We start from the raw sequence: 16,098 nt of genomic DNA on the forward strand, positions 1-16,098 counted from the left end.
CCCATTTCATTACTAATTGCATGTGGTATTTTCTTCCCTTATTTATATTTGATTGATTGTTTTTCTTGTTTGTTTGTTCAACTCCTACCACTATATAAACCCCTCCCCAATTCCCCGCTAGACAGACCTAAGATATCACTGCTATTACGCTTAATACATCTCTCTCACCTGTTCATCTTCTCTGAAACACTTGGCTCTTTGGCCGGCTGAAAGCCAAGGCGATAATATTATCAACCTCCTCTTGTGCAAGCACTACTCGGGGACCTTACGAGGCTCTTATGAACTCTGAAGCATCGTAGATATGGGGTTCTTGCTACCAGTATTCTAAGCTTCTTATTATTCTTTTGCTCGTCTAATCTTGCTACTGGTTAGTGCTTTTAACCCTTGCAATGTTAAATATTTTTTCTTCTGCATACCTATATGTGTTTGAATTATGTGAGCATGATTTAGTTGTGAATCCATAATATTGCACTGCTATGATATCGTTCAATACTCCCATGTCATTCTATATTCTTTGATAGTTGAATGCATTTTAGTACATGTGATAGCTTTCTGCTTGTTCTTAGTTTGTGTTAGGCTAATATGTATTCTTCAATATGTCATGCACTTCTATGTTGGTTTTCCTTGTTTTCCTCTAGAATCAGTTATGTACCTTTGTGTTTTTCAAGCATCTGAGCATGTTTGAGCTTTGAGTTTTAATGCATGACTATTATATATGTTCTTTTAATGAATCTGATTGTCATGACTACCTGTTGTTAGTTATAGAATCCTCTTCATGCCTTGCTTTGGGTACTACTAAAACTCTTATGAAACCATCCCTCTACTTTGAATGAATCATTTGGTGCTGAATCTTATGTTTAATCGACTGTTCTTTGCAAAATGGCCACAACTATATGTGTCTCATGTTACAATACTACTTTAAGATCTACCCTAAACATGCTTCCTTACTATTTGAAATCCTGATCTTTAGCACCACCTAAGACTTTAGAATAAATATCCCATTTTCTCTCTTATGTATGGCCAACTAACATGTTAATGTGTAGCTAATCTACCCTTCTTACATGCCATAAGTTTTTGTACTATGATCTATTCCCCATCATGTTTAGTTTTCATGATATTGGTTAAGTTGTGCCACTAGTATGTTGAATATACTGTCATGTTAGAACTTTCATGTAAGACATGTACTCTACTTGTCTCATGCCAGTGATTATACCAAATTGACATTTGAAATCCTTTAGGTTAGTTCCCTATTCTGAAATTGTTTGGCATCATGCACCCTTATATATTTATACTATAATCTTAGAAAACCTGATTCCCCTAACTCTCTCAATATGTTTTTCTGCCCAATATGCTATCTCTTGCTAAGTGTTTGAACCTGTAATGTCAATATCTACTTGCTAAGCCTTATTGATTTGCATGTTCTTTGTTTAATCAACCCTGTTATGTCTATCTCTAAAATACAAAAATGCATCACTTAGTCACTGTTAGTAGGTTTTTAGAGCTGTTTACTTGATTGTCATGTGTAGTTTATTAATTGGTATGGTTAAGTCATGCATCTGTTGTGACTGGCAAGAAGGTCTTCCATTTGGGCTAGTGTGGATTCTTGTGTGAGTTTGAATTGAGAAATCGACATACTCTGAGGTTTGGAATGAATTTGAACCTGGGTTTGCTGCACGAAGAACCTGTTGAAGGCCCAGACTTTACTAGGTTACAATCCTTTGGGGTCTTCTATGTATACTAAGCCTGTAATTTTTAATATATGGAATTCACAATTGTATTCATTAATTTTGGGTCTGTAATAATTTTGTAATTGAACAGATGGAGAGATTAGTGAAAGGGGTATGGTATTTTAATTCTCGCACAAATGGGTAGAAAGCATGTATATAGGACCTATGTGCTCTACTTGTTATTTTGGCGTTCGTGCGTTGTACACTAGTAGAAACCATGCCTATAAGAATCACACTAAACCTATTTACTTTCAAAGCATGAGTTTAAGCACTTTATTTGTTCCCCATGTCTACTGCTATGTATTACTAGACAACATGCCTATAGGAAACAAGTGTCAATAATTGTTCATTAAATTTGCGTAACTACAGTTTATTTCTTAGATAATATGCCTATAGGATTATACTAATTTATATTCTGCTAGATACCATGCATATAGGGCTTTAATTAATTAGCTAATCAACTGTTTTCGTTGTCTTACTACGCTGCTCACTTACATAGCATACCTATAGGAATAAACGATAAATCTGCCAATTATTGGAACCTAGCTATAAAACAGTGCTACTCATTTATGAAGCATGCCAACAGGATCAACGAGAATAATTCTGAGTTTTTCCAATGGCTTTCACTGCCCTATTGCGTAAATCACTTAGAGATCATGTCTATAGGTTTTAATAACTCATAATCTGTAATCTCGAATAGCAGCACTAGATATTCTTAAACTTTTCAGTCACTTAGAAGCCATGCCTATAGGTTTTTAGACAACACCGCGATTCTGAAAACTGCCTACCACATAATGTGAAATCTGTCCGCGTGTTTTTGTTGCTTATGTGTGAAGGCTAACTTGGGCCTTTAACTGTCTTTATATGAAATACTACTTGTTTTGAATGTCGCTTAGTTTTATCATTTTTGAGCAACCTAAGTAAAATCTAGAACCACCCAAATAGAGGTCCAATGCCTCCTGGACCATAGGCATGGGACGGGTAGTGCACGCATAGGGTACAACTTAGAATTGAATTATAGCGCCTTTAAGTAAATAACTTTAACATAGTAATTGAGTAACAGGAGATGATAGTCTGTGCCCTTGAATAATATGAATAATGCCCTATCTTAAAGGAGTTGCGAAGTATTATTTATGTTGCATGGGATGATCCTTTAGGCTAAAAAACTTTGGACCCCCCTTTCTCCTTTCCTTTATGAATTTGTGATCTACACTTAGTCATTCGACACAGACCAATGTAGTTATATCATGGTAGCCACTAAGATTTGTACGAATTCTCGTGTATTATAATAAAACTCTCCGACCTTTTTATTCTCTTTATTTATTTGATCATCACGTCTAATTATAATCCATATAGTTTTATGTTCGGTCGGGACTAGAGTCGTCAATATGGGCTTGGCTCGTTGGGCCAACCCAGCCCAGCGCGTGATTTAGCAAGGCTGGGCTTGAAATTTTGGAGCCCATTTAAAAGCGAGGCTTTAAGCTCGGCTCGAGTTAGCCCGTGGCTCGTGAGGCTTGACTGGAGCTGGGATGGTCTGGCCTATGGGCCTAATAAAAATACTTATTTTAAAATATATAAAATATAAAAAGTATATGACACAAAAAATAACAAGAAGAGTACACAAGCTTAAAGTTTATTAAACTCATCATATTAAAAGATCAAAGTCTTAAAACTTTAATTAGTTTTAAAAATTTAATTATTCTTAATATTTAACTAATTAATATTGCATACAAAATGTAGATGTAGATGAAAGTGAAAATGTTAAGATAACCTTCTCACAAGCGGATTCAAATGTGTTTGATGAAAATGATGTGTTGGATATCCCATAAGCATCATGGACATTCTCTTGAATAGTTTGTTTTGATTTTTGACTTTTAGTGAATGAAATATAGTCTTGTGATTTACTTTGTTAGTGTTTATTGTGATATATTGGAGCAGTATAAAAAGTTATTAAGTTTTATGAAATTTTTTCACTAAATTTTTTGATAGAATATAAGGCTCCACCAAACTCTATAGAGAACCAAGTTCTTTATCAGATTCAACAGTACACACACACACACTACAGTAAATATAATGATAAGAGGAATTTTACATGGAAAATTCCCTGATCAATGGGATTAAAAATCATGACCTACCCTTGTAGGAATTTAACTTAATTACTGAACAACTTTTAGATTACAACCTATGCATCCTAGGAATTAACCTCTTAATTCCTCACTAACTTTTAATACTCTATTACAAGCCACTTTGTAATAACTCTATTACAAAGACTTTAAAACATGACTAACTCTAGCCAATACTCAAACACACATGTTTAAGGTTTACAAAGGGGTTCCTATAGAACGCTTCTAAACCATCTAGATAGGAATTAAAATTGAAGAACTATTACAAAGTTACAACTCAACTAAGGACATATAATGACTTGATGTGGGAACTGGTCAGTAGTTGATTTATTCTTTGTTCTTGAAGCACTTGAGACTTTCTTGCTAGATAGTCACGTGAGGAGCTTGAGTAAAATCTCTAAGTGTTCAAGTGAGTATGTTTTATCTTCCTTTATTGTATATATACATGTATGACATCACTTACAATGATATAAGCAAGGTACATAAAAAGTCTACCCTGGAAAGTTGACTGTTGCACTATTCATACACTGTAGCATGTGCAAGCAACAACTGTCCAACTGGAGAGTTGACTTTGTACTGTCTCCTCGAGAACTGGTAGGGACATGTTCCCTCAGCTATTCCTTCCACTCTGAAGAGTTGAATCATAACTCATGCTGAATCCCAACCTGGAACCTTGTGATCTTAAGGTCTTGTAAATATGTAACAGATTCCTTATCTGGTTCTGGATAGTAAGTTTGTTAAATCATCAAAACATAAAGTAAAGTACTTGTGACCAAAGTACTTATAAGCTATCAATTTCCCCCTTTTTGATGATGATAAACTCATAATTGAAAATCCCAGAAAGAACCACACAGAACAAGACTGCGAACCACAAAGACCTTAAGTTTCCCCTTGAATCTCTTCATTCCCCCTTAATCAGTACCCGAACCTCTGTGAGTTCCCCCTAAATTATTCAATTCATTTATGTTCTTTACTATTCAATTAAACTATTTCCCCCTTTTGGCATCATAAAAAGCACAAAATAAGAAAGTAGCATAAAGAAGTCTAGCATGGTTAACTCATGCCACTTGTGTGCACACAACATGATAAAAAACAGAGACACAAGAGCAGCAACATAAACAACAAAAAGGAAAGCACTTGCATTAACCAAATTTGGCTTTTACAAGCGGGATCAGAATCATTATTATCATCCATAGTTTAAAATAAACAAAACAATTACCAGAACCAAGAAAAACATCACCAAAAACAACTAAGAAGATAGACACTGGAAACTGGACACTAAAGGGACATTCTTTAGGGGACACTAGAGGAAGGGGGCTTGGAAGAGGAAGTAAGGGTTTGGAGAACAAGATCCAAGCGAGCATTCGCGGACATTTGCTCATTGAGAAGTATTTCTTTTAGGTACTCCACCTATTTCTTGAGTTCAACATTCTCCTTTGTTAGGCATGCAACTTCTGAGCTGTGAGAACTACTAAAACCAGGTGCCTTTTGTACCTGACTGAGCTGACTCTCAAGAATCACGTTCCTAGCCTTCAACCTCTGGATCTCCTCTGTGGCACTGTTCTGAGCATTTATCAGTTGAGAGATAGTGAAAGTGCTTCCAACTCTTCCGACCTTGTCAATACACTCACACTCCTCAAGAGTATTGTTCGAAAAAGATTGCTTTTTAGTGCCCACTTTGGCTTGTCCCAAAGGTACTTTGAAGAACTCAAAGACCTTTGTGAGAAGAAAACCATAAGGTAGTCCAAGATTCCCATCCTTAAGGTTTTTACCTTCTCTATATGCTCAATCATTATGGCAGGCAAATTGATGGTGGTAAAATTATCCAGGGCTTCTATTAGGAACAAGTCAGCTTTGGATGCAACAGATCTTCTCTCAGCGTGGGGAAGCAATACTTTGTTAACCATCTCAAAAAGCAACTGATACATGGAAGGAGTACCTTCTTATGCACTTGTTCCCCATGCTGTATTGCTTTGTCCTTGACAATGACATTTATGAAGTTTGATGTGTAGGCACCCTGAGCAGACGACAATCCTTCGATAGGAAAACCCAGAATTGAGCCCAATAAGGCAGAGTCCATCACTATGTCAACCCCATTTATCAAAACAAAAATTCGATCACCCTCTACTATGAAGAGGTTGGTATAGAAACTTCGTACCTCCTCCTCATACACTTTGGGAACCTCATTTATAAACAAATTTGACCATTGTTGAGAATCATAAATTTCAATCAATTATCTCATCGCAGCAAGTTCTAGAATGTTAGAGGCAAATGTGCGACCCCACAGTACTTTATGATTTTTCAACTTCCTTTTCCCAGAACTCAAAGACTCACTAACTTTTGCTTTCTTGATGGAACTAGGTTCCTCATCATCATCCATTTTTCTTTTTACTGACTTGCGAATAGACTTTCCCTTCTCCACTGACTTTTTCTGCATACGTCTACAAGATTTTTCCACTTGTTCATCATTAGACTTGTCACCACTCTCTTTCACTGACCTGTCACCAGAATTCTTCACCAACTTTTCACTGGAAGCAGTATCAGCACCCTGAAAGTACTTTCAGCATTTGTAGAAGTGTGCCTTATAGATTGAGAGAGAGAGTGCTTCTACTTCGAGGTCTTGTGGGTTAAGGAACTAGGTTCCTCTTCTGCTTCCTCATCCACATTTACTACAGGAACGACTTTTTCATACATAACTTTTCCATCCTTTATCATCCTTCTCTTTTTTTTGCTCCTTTGACTCTTCTTGAGAGCAAACTCCATAGCCTCCTTTTTGCTGTAACCGACAAATGGTTCACTTAGGGGTTGACTCTGGATCTACAACTGGCTTACTTCTAGCCCTGATAAAACTAGCATATACCAAATCATATGTGTCTTCTTCACTATCATAATTTATCTCAGGAACCACCATGTTTAGAGGCTCAACATAGAAGTGGGGAGAAGGAGCAGGATCAACACTGTCCTGGGGAGATGACCCCTGACCTGGATCATTCGCAAAGGGATAAGGTTCATCACTTGGGACCCCAGTAGTGTCATCTTAAATCGGTTGTTCAAATAGAAAAATTGCTCCCCAGTCTTCTGTAGACTGAGGCTCTTTCCCTTGAGGCTCAGACCCTCATCCACCTTCCTCTACAACAACCCCTTTTGAGGCAATGGAGAGCATATTTTCCATTCCCTTCTTTTCTTGTGGTTTCATGGAAATTTCAACAGAAGGAGGAGTGATATTGCAGCCTGTCATGGTTGATTCAGTTTCTTCATGACTAATCACTGGATTTTCACTCGAGTGCCCAAACATGGAGAGGGTTGATGATTCCTGACAAAGGTTCCCTTGTTTACCCTATTCACCCTATTTACTCTATTTGATCGGTGAAACTAGAGGAGGACAGACATTCTCAACCTTGCCTAGATGAGGAATAGAATCGTAGTGGGTAGGAGAGGAAGTGGAGTGTGGATGAGATTTTGCTTTAGGGTTTGGACTAGTGATTGTGTTGGGGGAAGAGTTCACCGTTGGAATGCTGACTAGTGTCGACTCAATCACAGTATTGTCGGGCACACTGGAGTTTGCTTGATTTTCAGACATGGTGAGATTGTACTCGAAGGGTTGTAGATTGAGAAGAGAGAAGACAAAGAGGAGGCTTTGAATTTTGGAAGAGAAGGGTTGTAATGTTGATTTATTTATGATGAGGGACCAATTTTGAAATGGTGGCAACCTTTTGCTTGGGGAGTTGTATCGTTCAGAAAAAGTGTGATGCTTTGGATAAAAAGACACAACTTAAAGAGACTGTCACGCTGATAATGATGATGTGGCATTGTTTTTGTCCATTTAAAATTGTGTATAAAATAACAAAGAAGCTACTAACATGTATCAAGAAAACTAGGTTCCCTGATAGGTCTAGCAAGTGAGTTTAACCCCTTTTTCAGCATGCATTGCATCATCTGCTTCTGTAGTCATCATGCGTGTCTACCTATAACGGTATAGAGGTGAATTAGACTTAGTCAGAAAACACTTTAGCTAACTTTTAGCTGATTATGACTTTCATAACCAATCATGAGGAACCAGGTTCTCAGTTGGGTTTTATCATCCCCAGTGTAAGATGATTTTTCTTAGAATATTTTCTTCTTAGGGCTTTGGTGAAGGTGTCAGAAACTTGATCTTCAGCAATCAATGTATTTGACCCTCTTGAGTTGGTCTCAAGGTCTTCCAATATGCTGCTTGGTCCACAACATTTGAGCACAACAGGAGGCGGATGATACATATTTTGCTTCAGCTGTTGAGAGTGCACTTGAATTTTGCTTCCTTGAGCCTTATGAGACAAGATAGAAACCCAAAGAATGTCCCATTTCAGGCGAGCTTTTCCTATCCATTACTTGAAGGATAGTAGAGAAACAAGTCATGTGTTCCTCTAAGATATCTCAAAATTCTTGCACCAACCTTCAGATGAGACTTCTTTGGATTTGACTGAAACCTTGCAGAGAACCCAACTCTGAACACGATGTCTGGTTAACTTGCAATGAGATACAGTAGTGATTCAGTGATGTCTCTATGCATGGTTTGATTTAGGGGAGAACCAGTGTTACATCTCGTATTTTCGTACGTTAAAGTTCCGTCTTCAGTTAATTGATGTAGAATCGGTGATGAGATTTTCTTGAGGTTATAAGCATTTATGCTATTTTGTAACAAGCAATAAGTAAGTACCATAAAAGATAAAGGGTAAACGAATCAAAGAAAATGAGTTTCATTGTAGGTTGTTGATTTGGGAAAAAATACGGTCCAAGCAATAATACCCGGTATTTATGAACTAGTGCCATACAAGATACTATATGACCATGATAGTAAGGTGTACAAGGTATGTTAAAAGTGAGTAGTATTTTCAGCAGGTTGAGATAATTCTTAATTATGAGGGTAATTGGTTAATTATTGGGTAATGGGATATTACCTAATTAATTAGGGATATATTGGATAAGAATTAAAATGACATTATGTGGCAGCCCCCACCCTTCCCCCATTCAAATTAAGTGACTCATAATCTAGATTGAAAGGTGGCCAACTAAAAGTTATACACATGACACTTACGTGTAAAGACATAATGAGAAGCTTGGCATTTTGGCTTCATTTGGCCTTAAGATAATCAAGTAAGTAATCATATCATTTTCTTTATATTTCAAACACTATAAAACAGACGTTAGCACTTCCTACAAGGATTCATAACATCTTCAAAGAGAGTTCATAACATCTTTAACCAATTCCTACAAAAATTCCAACGAGATTTCTTAGCACCTTAGCAATGTGAGATTTTGCGATTCTAAAGGAGTACGGTGCAACCTTTTCGAAGAATATCATACAGATTTTTCCCTACTCCAGGTATGTTAAGGCTAAACCTTTCTTTTATTTTGGCATGATCTCGTAACAACATGTGTTTAATAACGAGACATAAGGAGAAATTCATATTCCTGAATTTGTGTACATTTTCCTAGTCTCGTAAGTTACAGTATTCTCCTTATCGGGACTTTATATTCAATTGAGTATTGTCTTCTTCCAGTCAAGAGAGTAGAGAATTTATATATACAATATTACAGTATTTTCACTACCATTAAGCTATAATTGATGGGCAGGAGCCTATTGGGAAACCTCTGATTAGATGGTAAGTTATATACCGAGCTTACTGTGGCTGAGTTCCTCTGAGCAAGCCTAGTTGGCCGAGATATAGAGCCTAGTATGGCCGAGCGCCTATGAGTGAGCCTAATACGACAAAGCAGTTATATATATATATATACCGAGCCTAATAAGGCCGGACAACTATTTTACTTACTATATTAAGAGAGTTGAGTCAGTATCAGCAGGTAAGCCTATCTTCAGATTATCTTTGACTCCGAGTTACTTCAGTTATTATATTATCAGTTCAGTTTCAGCTTTCAGTTATTTTATTGCCTTGCATACTCGGTACATTATTTCGTACTGACGTCCTTTTTTTGAGGGAGACGCTGCATTTCATGCGTGCAAGTTTAGTCAAACAGATGGCTAGACCTCCTCAGTAGGTGTTGCCCGAGTTCAGCTTTATCGGTAAGCGCCATGTCCTTTAGAGTTGCTAGGTTTAGAGTTCTGTGTACATCCTTTATATATATATATATATATATATAGCTTTATCGATAAGCTCCCCTTCTTTCAGAGTTACCAGGGCTAGCAGTGTGGTGTGTATCTTGTGTATATATGTAGATAGGTTATGGGTAGGTCGGGGCCCTGTTCCGATCATAGTACATCTATTAGTAGAGGCTTGTAGACATATCCTATCAGTTAGTACAATATGTTGGGCTTGTAGGCCTTGTATGTATATTATGTTGGTTTGTTAGCTGTATTAGATATGACGACCTTGTCGGCTCAACTTTATATTGATGTTTAGTCTGTGGTAGTTTTCATTTAGTTTTATATTTTTCTTCACAAATTTTCTTGCAATGTGGCTCCATGGCCAAAGTATGACATTATATGTTCAGAGTCCCTTAGTCGCAAGTAGATACGCAAGGATAGATGAGGCACCGGGTGCCGGTTTCACCCCCAAGGTTCGGGGCGGGACAAAAGTGGTATCAGAGCAGTTCTATCCTAGGGAGTCTACAAGTCATGTCTAGTAGGGTCTTGTTTATAGATGTGTTGTGACACCACATTATATAAGCAAGGGACTACAAGGTATTTAGGAGTTGGTTACCCTTTTTTCAAATCTAAATCATGCTATAGAACTGAGTTATAAGAAATTTGAGTTAAACTTACGTGTTGGCATTTGCGTGCATAGATGACGGTGACTAGGAAGACTACGGCTAGCCAGAACAGAGATATAACAATAGGTGAAGGGACTAGCAGGGTACCCCAAGTAGATGGGGCCCAATTGGAGTCCTAGAGAGAGACCCCTACTCAGCCATTACCGGCTCCTCCACCACATGAGGATATTCCTAGGGAGACCGCACATCCAGTTCCCCCTCTGCATCTATCGGATCAGGACTTGAGGAGTGTGGTGCAGTTCTTGACACAATTAGAAGCTACCCAGCAACAGGCTAGGGCATCCGCTAGTGTAGGATCTTCTGAGGGGTCTGGGAGTTCAAGGATCCGAGAGTTTATTGATTTGAGTCCCACAGAGTTCACGGTGACAGATCAAAGAGAGGACCCGCATGATTTCATAGATTAGCTTCACAAGATCTTTAGGGTTATGCATGCCATGGAGAAAGAGGCAGTTTAGCTAGCAGCTTTTCGGCTCTGAGATATAGCCATTCTTTGGTAAGAGTGATGGGAAAGGTTCACAGGACGTGATGCACCTCCAGCTATTTGGGAGAATTTTTTGGATGAATTCTTTGGCCAGTACTTATCACGGGAAATCCTCCAAGCTAGAGTCGAAAGTATAGTCTCCGTTTTGACTCATTGGCCCGATATGCACCATCCATTGTTGCTACTATGCAGGATAGGATCCACAGGTTTATAGCAGGGTTTCCCCCAGAGTTGACTGAGGTATATGCCACCGCTGCACTGCAAGATAGTATAGATATCTCTTGGATTCAGGCATTCGCCCAGAATATAGAAAGGGGTAGGCGTCGGCAGCAAGGTATAGAGAGGAATGAGTCAGGGCAGAGTAAGAAGATGAGAATTTCCAGGTCTCAGGAGCAGTCTCAGGGTAGTTATAGGCCCCAATACTTTGTACGGCCACTTAGGCCTCCACCACCTCAGTTACAGGGTTACAGGTATGACCATTATACTCCGTCAGGACCAGGTGAGAGCTCATGGGCGTCGAGTTTGCAACGACAGCAAGATTTAGGGCAGACATGGTCATTTTCGCCACGGTGTGACATCTGTGGTAGAGGACACTTGGGCCAATGCTGAGCCTGTTCCGATGCTTGTTATACATGTGGACGTCCATGACATATGATGCGAGATTTCCCAAATAGAGATTCTGGGGGTAGGGTACAACTAGCGAGTTCAACTATAGGATCATCTATGTCGATGCATTCTTCAAGGCACGAGTCTCAGTTTTCGGCTGGTAGAGGTCAAGGTAGAGGTAGAGGTTCCAGTTCAGATGGTAACTAGAATAGTAGTTATGCTTTAGCAGGTCAACAGGACCAGGAGTCTTCACTAGACGTTGTGACAGGTATGTTGACCATTTGCTCTCACGATGCTTATGCCTTGATAGACCCAGGATCTACTTTATCGTGTATTACCCCATTGGTTGTAGGGAAGTTTGGTATAGTGCCTGAAATACTAAGTGATCCTTTTGTGGTATCTATACTGGTCGGAGAATCAATTATTGCTAGACGGGTTTACCGAGGTTGTATGGTGACAGTTTGTGGTCGTCAAACCTCAGTTGACCTAGTTGAGCTAAAGATGTTGGATTTTAATGCTATCATGGGCATGGACTGGTTGGCAGCTTGCTATGCCATAGTTGATTGTCGAGTAAATACAGCCAGATTTCATTTTTTGAGTGAGCCAGTCCTTGAATGGGTAGGTAATACAGTGACACCCAGAAGTAGGATTTCCTATCTGAAGGCGAGGAAAATGATCGCAAAAGGATGCATTTATCATATTGTGCAAGTTAAAGATGTAGATGCTGAGATACCTACACTTCAGTCTATTCTAGTAGTAAAGGAGTATGCGGATGTATTTCCAGATGAGCTTCCAGGTATTCCTCTAGAGCGAGAGATTGAATTTGGCATCGATTTGCTTTCGGGAACTCAACCAATACCCATCCCTCCATATAGAATGGAACCTGCCGAATTGAAGGAGTTGAAGAAGTAGTTAAAAGATTTGCTAGAGAAAGGTTTCATCAGGCCCAGTACCTCGCCTTGGGGTGCACCGGTACAGTTTGTATGGAATAAAGATGGCTCGTTTAGGATGTGTATCGATTATAGGCAGCTGAACAAGGAAACTATTAAGAAGAAGTATCTACTTCCAAGGATAGATGACTTGTTTGATCAGTTGTAGGGAGCTAGATGCTTTTCAAAGATAAATGTTAGCTTATATGAGTCTACCAAACTATAGAGCACTTGATCCTTTATGAGTTTCTACTGAGAATACTTATGAAGAAGTAAGTAAAAGAGACACGGATTTTTACGTGGAAAAATCCCACTCAAGGGGACAAAAACCACGACCTACACTTGTAGGCTTTCAACTTCACTAACTTGTAATCTCATTATTACAAGCCACTTTGTAATGACTCTATTACAAAGACTTCAACTTAACTGACTTGTGATACTCATACCATAAACTACTTTGTCACTCTCTAGTTACAAAAACTTTAACTTATGACTAACTCTAGTCACAACAAAAACTTAAAGGGTTTGTGAATTTTGGGTTTCCTAAAACACAGCTTCTAAGAAAGCAAGATAGGAGTTACAATAAAGAACAAATAACAAGATTACAACTCAACTACGGATACAAATAGACTCATTGTGAAATTGATCCTTTAGTGGAGTTGTCTTCTTGTTCTTGACTTACTTGTGACTTCAATGCATGGATTAACACTTAATGCTTGAGAGAATATCACTAAGTGCTCAAGTGAATATTTGTGCCTTGCACCAGGTTGTTATGCTACAAAAGACATCACAATGGTGATGTCAATTCTTGGTACATGCTTCTTCCCAATGAAAAGTGACTGCTGCACTTGTCTGCTGCACTATTGCGTGTACAGTTGCAGACAGTCACTTTCTGCAGTTGTGTTCCAGCTTTATGATTGACTTGTACTTCTATCAGAGAACACCAAGGGATCAGGTCCCTGTTATGTTCCTATTTATAGTAGTTCATTTGCTGGAGATCAGAATGGACTGCGTTCATTTGAAATGTATACCAAGTGAGTCAGTTTCTCTATTTGGTTCTTAACAATAAGTTTGTTAGATCATCAAAAGATAAGAAGCATAAGGCAAAGATATTGAAAACCCATCAATAGATTTGAGGTCGGGGTACCACCAGGTCAGGGTTTAGGAGAAAGATATTCCCAAGACAGCTTTCAAGACCCGATATCGCCACTTCGAGTTCCTTGTCATGTCCTTCAGGTTGACGAATGCACCTGGCATATTTATGGACTTGATGAATAGAATATTCCAGCCATTTTTAGATCTGTTCGTAATAGTATTTATTGATGATATTTTGGTTTATTCACATTTAGAGGATGAGCATGCGGACCACTTGCGAGTAGTACTCCAAACCCTCCGTGATAGTACATTGTATGCTAACTTTTCTAAATGTGAGTTCTGGTTGAAGTCTGTAGCATTCTTGGGGCACATTGTATCCGATGGAGGTATAAAGGTAGACAATCAGAAGATTGAGGCTGTGAAATCCTGGCCTAGACCTACCACTCTGATAGAGATTCATAGCTTTCTAGGCTTAGTAGGATACTACCGGAGGTTCGTAAAGGGTTTTTCTTCCCTTTCGACACCATTAACAAAGTTGACGCAGAAAGCAACTAAGTTCTAATGGACGGAGGCTTGCGAGTAGAGTTTCCAAGAGCTTAAGAACAAGTTGACCTCAGCGTCAGCGTCAGTTCTAACGCTTCCAGAGTCCAGATGGTTATGCCATGTATTGTGATACCTTAGTGTCGGGTTAGGATGTGTCCTAACACAATATTGGAAGGTAATTGCGTATGCTTCAAGGCAGTTAAGGAAGCACGAGCAGAATTATCCGACCTACGACCTCGAGTTAGTTGCGGTTGTCCATGAACTTAAGATATGATAGCATTATTTATATAGTGTTCATGTTGATGTATTTACAGATCATAAAAGCCTGCAATATATCTTCAACCAAAAAGAACTAAATTTGCAACAAAGGCGATGACTTGAGTTATTGAAAGATTACAATGTTAACATTCTCTACTATCCAGGGAAAGCTAATATGGTAGCAAATGCCTTAAGTCGCTGATCTATGGGTAGCTTAGCACATGTAGAGGCCGAGAAAAGATAATTAACTAGAGAGATTCATCAATTGGCTTGTTTAGGGGTTCGGTTAGTAGACTCTAGCGATGGTAGAGTTGTACTCCAAAATATTGTAAAATCATCTCTCATAGTTGAAATAAAGGATAGGCAGTACGAGGACCCAAAGTTGTTCGAGTTTAGAGAGCGAGCTCCGTAGTAGAAGAAGCCGTTGTTAGAGCTCAATGGATATGGGGTTCTTAGATACAGGGGTTGTTTGTGTGTTCCAGATGTAGCAGGGCTACGAGACAGGATTATGTCAGAGGCACATTATTCGTGGTACTCCATTTACCTTGGGTCGACGAAGATGTACCATGACATTAAGGATGTGTACTGGTGGAACGATATGAAGAAGAACGTTACTGAGTTTGTCAGCCAATGTCTTAGTTGCCAATAGGTGAAGATAGAGCACCAGAAGCCCGGAGGGCTAATGCAGACTACAAAGATCCCGACATGGAAATAGGAGGCGATAAACATGAACTTTATCACGGGTTTACCTCGTTCTCATCATAAGTTTGATTCCATATGGGTGATAGTCGATAGGCTCACGAAATCAGCTCGTTTCCTACCAGTCAGATCTACATATACAATAAAAAATTATGCAAAGTTATATATTAAAGAGATAGTACGGTTACACGGAGTACTAGTATCTATTATATCTGACCGTGGGGCCCAGTTTACAACATATTTTGGAGGTCATTTAAGAGAGGTCTAGGGGCTTAGGTGAATCTCAGCACAGCTTTTCATCTGTAGACTGATGGAAAAGCTGAGCGCACAATTCAGACACTCAAGGATATGTTACGAACATGTGTGTTGGATTTTAAAAGAAGTTGGGATGAACATCTACCTCATATCGAGTTTGCATATAATAACAGTTACTACTCTAGTATCCAAATAACTCGGTACGAGGTTTTGTATGGGCGTAAGTGCAGATCTCCTATAAGGTGGTTTGAGGTTGGAGAATCTGGATTACATGGGCCAGACCTGGTTCAGCAGGCCATAGAAAAAGTAAAGCTTATTGGAGAGTGACTGTTGACAGCCCAGAGTCGTTAGAAGTCATATTCTGACGTGCGACGATGAAACTTAAAGTTCGGGGTTAATGATTGGGTATTCTTAAAGGTGTCACCTATGAAAGGCAAGCTTAGCCCATCATATATTGGGCCTTATAGGATTATTCATAGAATGGACTAGCTTATGAGTTAGAATTGCCCTCGGAATTAAAGTCTATCCATCCAGGTTTTCTCGTATCTATGTTACGAAAGTGCATTGGCAATCCCACCCGAGTGGTTCCCACAGATGATGTACAGATTACGGAG

At 38.9% G+C, this 16,098-nt stretch overlaps 1 protein-coding gene across 1 annotated transcript; it reads right to left on the minus strand.

Annotated features, from left to right (window-relative positions):
- Nucleotides 1-6,083: 6,083 nt before the first annotated feature.
- LOC138872780 (uncharacterized) lies at nucleotides 6,084-7,088 on the minus strand. Its single transcript, XM_070151196.1, has 4 exons — nucleotides 6,974-7,088; nucleotides 6,711-6,886; nucleotides 6,543-6,626; nucleotides 6,084-6,398 (listed from the first exon to the last, which is right to left on the minus strand). Exons 1-4 carry the CDS (start codon nucleotides 7,086-7,088, stop codon nucleotides 6,084-6,086), a joined length of 690 nt encoding a protein of 229 aa, XP_070007297.1.
- Nucleotides 7,089-16,098: the final 9,010 nt, after the last annotated feature.

This window comes from Nicotiana sylvestris, chromosome 7 (genome assembly GCF_000393655.2).
Source record: "Nicotiana sylvestris chromosome 7, ASM39365v2, whole genome shotgun sequence".
NCBI lineage: Eukaryota > Viridiplantae > Streptophyta > Magnoliopsida > Solanales > Solanaceae > Nicotiana > Nicotiana sylvestris.

Coding starts and splice junctions, on each gene's coding strand:
- LOC138872780 (XM_070151196.1), bottom strand. CDS start 7,088: ATGACAGGCTGCAATATCACTCCTCCTTCTGTTGAAATTTCCATGAAA. Junction 6,627..6,710: donor AAGAAGACACATATGATTTG/GTATATGCTAGT, acceptor TGTCGGTTACAG/CAAAAAGGAGGCTATGGAGT. Junction 6,399..6,542: donor ATAAAGGATGGAAAAGTTAT/GTATGAAAAAGT, acceptor AAGTACTTTCAG/GGTGCTGATACTGCTTCCAG.